This window comes from Pteropus alecto, unplaced genomic scaffold (genome assembly GCF_000325575.1).
Source record: "Pteropus alecto unplaced genomic scaffold, ASM32557v1 scaffold30, whole genome shotgun sequence".
Taxonomy (NCBI): domain Eukaryota; kingdom Metazoa; phylum Chordata; class Mammalia; order Chiroptera; family Pteropodidae; genus Pteropus; species Pteropus alecto.
Genome location: NW_006429782.1, coordinates 4,262,420 through 4,265,551, shown reverse-complemented (window position 1 = coordinate 4,265,551; position 3,132 = coordinate 4,262,420). Strand labels below are relative to the sequence as shown.

Here is a 3,132-nt window from a genome sequence, read left to right as displayed (position 1 = left end):
AGGGCGATGGGGAGGGGAGGGGAAGGGCGAAGGGAGCAGGACGGGGCTAATTTAACTGAGCACTTACTGTGTTCCAAGTGCTGTTCTCAGCACTGCCTGTATCTTACCTCCTTTTTCCCTCATCAAAACCCTGTAGGACTCACTCCTGTCAGCCTCATTTTCATGGAAACTGAAATCCGGTGAGCACTGGAACCAAGATTCAAACTCAGAAAGCGTGATTCCAGAGCTTGGCTTTTAAGATCTCTGCATGGAGTGGCATTCTCATAACCACCCCATTAGGTGGGGGTCGTCACAACACCCGTTGATCAGATGACAAAACAGACAGCTGGAGGCACTTGCCCAAGGTGTCACTGCCTTTAATCCTGGGAAGTCTCTTACCAGAATTTGCCTGCATCAACCAGGGCAGCCAACCTTTAAACAAAGAAGAGAAGTCATCAGAGGCCTTTGGGACCCAGCCAGGAGCTGCCCTCTCACCCAGCCAGTCCCCGTCTTTGTCTAAGTGCCAGCGATGGCGGTGGCGAGTGATGAAAGCAGGAGCGTGTATGCGAAGAGGAAGACATAGTCTCTTCCCAGGGATCTACCTACAGCAGCTCATGAGTGCTTCACGCCTTGCCAGGACAGGAGTGGAGGGATGGTAGCCACTCTTGGTACCACTTCACCTGGTGGACACACCCACCCCCAAGCTGCTTTGCTGACCTAGAAGCGGTGACTGACAGGGGCAGCGGGATGACAGCCCAGCTTGTCCCCTTGCCTCTGAGCAGGTCAGCCTCTCTGGTGCCACTCACTCCAGAGCTCCCCGTGGGTCGGGCTGTATGGAGCTGTTACCAGCTCTCAGGTTCCTGTGTTATGTGAGTCTGGGCTCAGTCCTCGGAACCCCCACAAAGATTTGCGTGGAGGTCTGACACTTGGAGAAGACAGAGCAGGCAAAGGGTAGCAAGCAGAAGCGATTTTATTGAGTAAGCAAAGTACACTTGTGAGAAAGTCCAAGCAGGAATTTCGAGAGAATCAAGTGCACTGAGAAATTGAGGGTCAGGGCTTCTGTGGACAGTAGGATTCCTTTGTCTTCCTTCTGTCCCTCTAACTCGAATGAGGCAAAGCCCCTGTGCCTTCCCCTGAACCTTCCCGCTCTTGGCCCTAGAAAATGAGGTCGTCACCCAAAGCCGTCAGGTATGGTATCTTGTACATTTTAGCGCTAAACCGGTCTTGGGGCCTCGCCAACCCCTCACTGTCCTCCTTCCTCCAGCTCATATCTACCCATCTACCTAGCCTATCAGAGCGTCTCCTGATATCAGGGCCTTCTGAGTTCTTCAGAAACTAACCCAATGCAGATGGTTACCCTCATTTCTGTGCATTTTTGTTTCGTTTTTATCTTTGTTTAAGATGGTAATAATTGCTCGTTGTAAAAAAAAAAAATCTAGCGATGCAGTATATAAAATTAAGAGTGAAGATTTCCCCCTGCCCCAACCTTACACCCAGCAGTAACCACTATCCAAAGCTTAGAGTGAATCTTTCAAGGCTAGGTTCTGTTCATAAATTCAATCATGGAAAGATAGTATTAAACCGAAATAAACGTATGAATTCACATGATTGTCTTAACACACATATAATCGTGCAATACACAGTATACTGTGCTCTCCAACATAGTAGCTACTAAGTATGTAGGGCTATTTACACTTAAATCTATTAAAATTAAATAAAATGGAACATTCCTCTCCTCAGTCATAGTAGCCATATTTCATGGGACTAGAGGCCACTACAGGCCTAGGACATTTTCATCATCATGGAAAGTTCTATCACGACTTGTGTTTTCACCTAACAATGTGTCTTACTAATCTTTGTGTCTGCTTCCTCCTCCGTAAAACACGGGAAACAGGTCCACTGTCTGACAGCCGTGAAAACCCACCTTGTCACTTAGAAAAGGTCTCGCATTCTTAGATTGGAACCAATGACCAAAACTCACAAGGTATTTGAAGCACAGCATACAAGATAAACGAGGTCAAGACAAACTGACCCTAAAGAAAGAGAAATAAGAGAACAGACAGGAAGGCGCCCACGTCTCCTTGCTCAGGTCTCAGCACAAACATCACTGCCTCAGCACTGTCCTCCCTGGCCTTCCCCCTCAACCTAACCCCCGTCACACTCTATAACTTCTTCCATAGCACTTACACTACCCAAAACACTTTTGTCTGTGTGTTATTTGGGGCAACACAGAATAGTGATGAAGCGCATAGACTCTGGGGCAGACTGCCTGCTTTCAAATCCTAGCTCAACCCCTAACTAGCTAAGTGGTCTTGGGCACATGATTTTACCTTTTTGGCCTCAGTTTTCACCTTTGTAAAATGGGGCTATTAAAGACCCCACTATCAGAAGAATTTCTTGAAGATTGGATATGTTCTCTATTAGAGGAACTTAGATCAAGCCCAAGTGGGTGGTTGCTGTAACCATTAGTGGCTTTTTTCCTGCCTGCTCCCTCCAACGAGGAAGTCAGCCCTCTGACAGCGAGAATCTTGTCTGTTTGTTTGGTGCTGTCTTCAGTGCCTAGAACAGTACCTGGCACATTGAAGGTGCTTAGGAAATACATGTCGAATGAATGACTGTAAGAAAATTCTGCCCTGACAAGATGGAATTTCTGGAGATGAGTGATTTTTGTCAAAGGTCCCTCAGTGAAGGTGTCTACAGTGTCCAGCCTTGAATCATGATCTCTTAGCTGGACATGATCTCTTGGGGGCCCTCCCTTGCCCCTACAGCCTATTTCCAGGGCAGGCCTTCCCCAACTGTCCCCCATCCCGCCTCACACTCACCGCAGAAGAGGAGCAAGCTGAAACACCACATTGTGCTGTTCCTGTCAAAGAGAAGAACCTTCTTCGTTCACAGGGTTTTCAATAAAGAGGGTGTCTGGAACGAGGCGGGGAGGAGCCAGAGTTGCTCAATTGCTGCCAGAGCACCACGGACCTTTGTGCTGCCACTGAATGAGGACACTGTGACAAACTCCTAGTTTTCTCCTTTCTCCACAGTGCAGAGGAGTTCCTCTGGTTGCTGGGCCATTATGTCTCTCTCTGTCTCTCTCTGTCTCTCTCTGTCTCTCTCTGTCTCTCTCTCTCTCTCCTCTCTTCTGTTCTCTTTCTTCTCTCC

General features: G+C 48.0%; 1 protein-coding gene across 1 annotated transcript in view; it reads right to left on the bottom strand.

Annotated features, from left to right (window-relative positions):
• ADGRE1 (adhesion G protein-coupled receptor E1) overlaps window positions 1–2,857 on the bottom strand; it is a 58,925-nt gene extending 56,068 nt beyond the window's left edge. The window contains exons 1-2 of the mRNA XM_006904154.1: window positions 2,802–2,857; window positions 379–411 (exon numbers count right to left, since the gene is read on the bottom strand). Coding sequence (XP_006904216.1) covers window positions 379–411; window positions 2,802–2,832 — 64 coding nt within the window. The 5' untranslated portion in view covers window positions 2,833–2,857. The remainder of the gene's footprint in view (window positions 1–378; window positions 412–2,801) is intronic.
• Window positions 2,858–3,132: the final 275 nt, after the last annotated feature.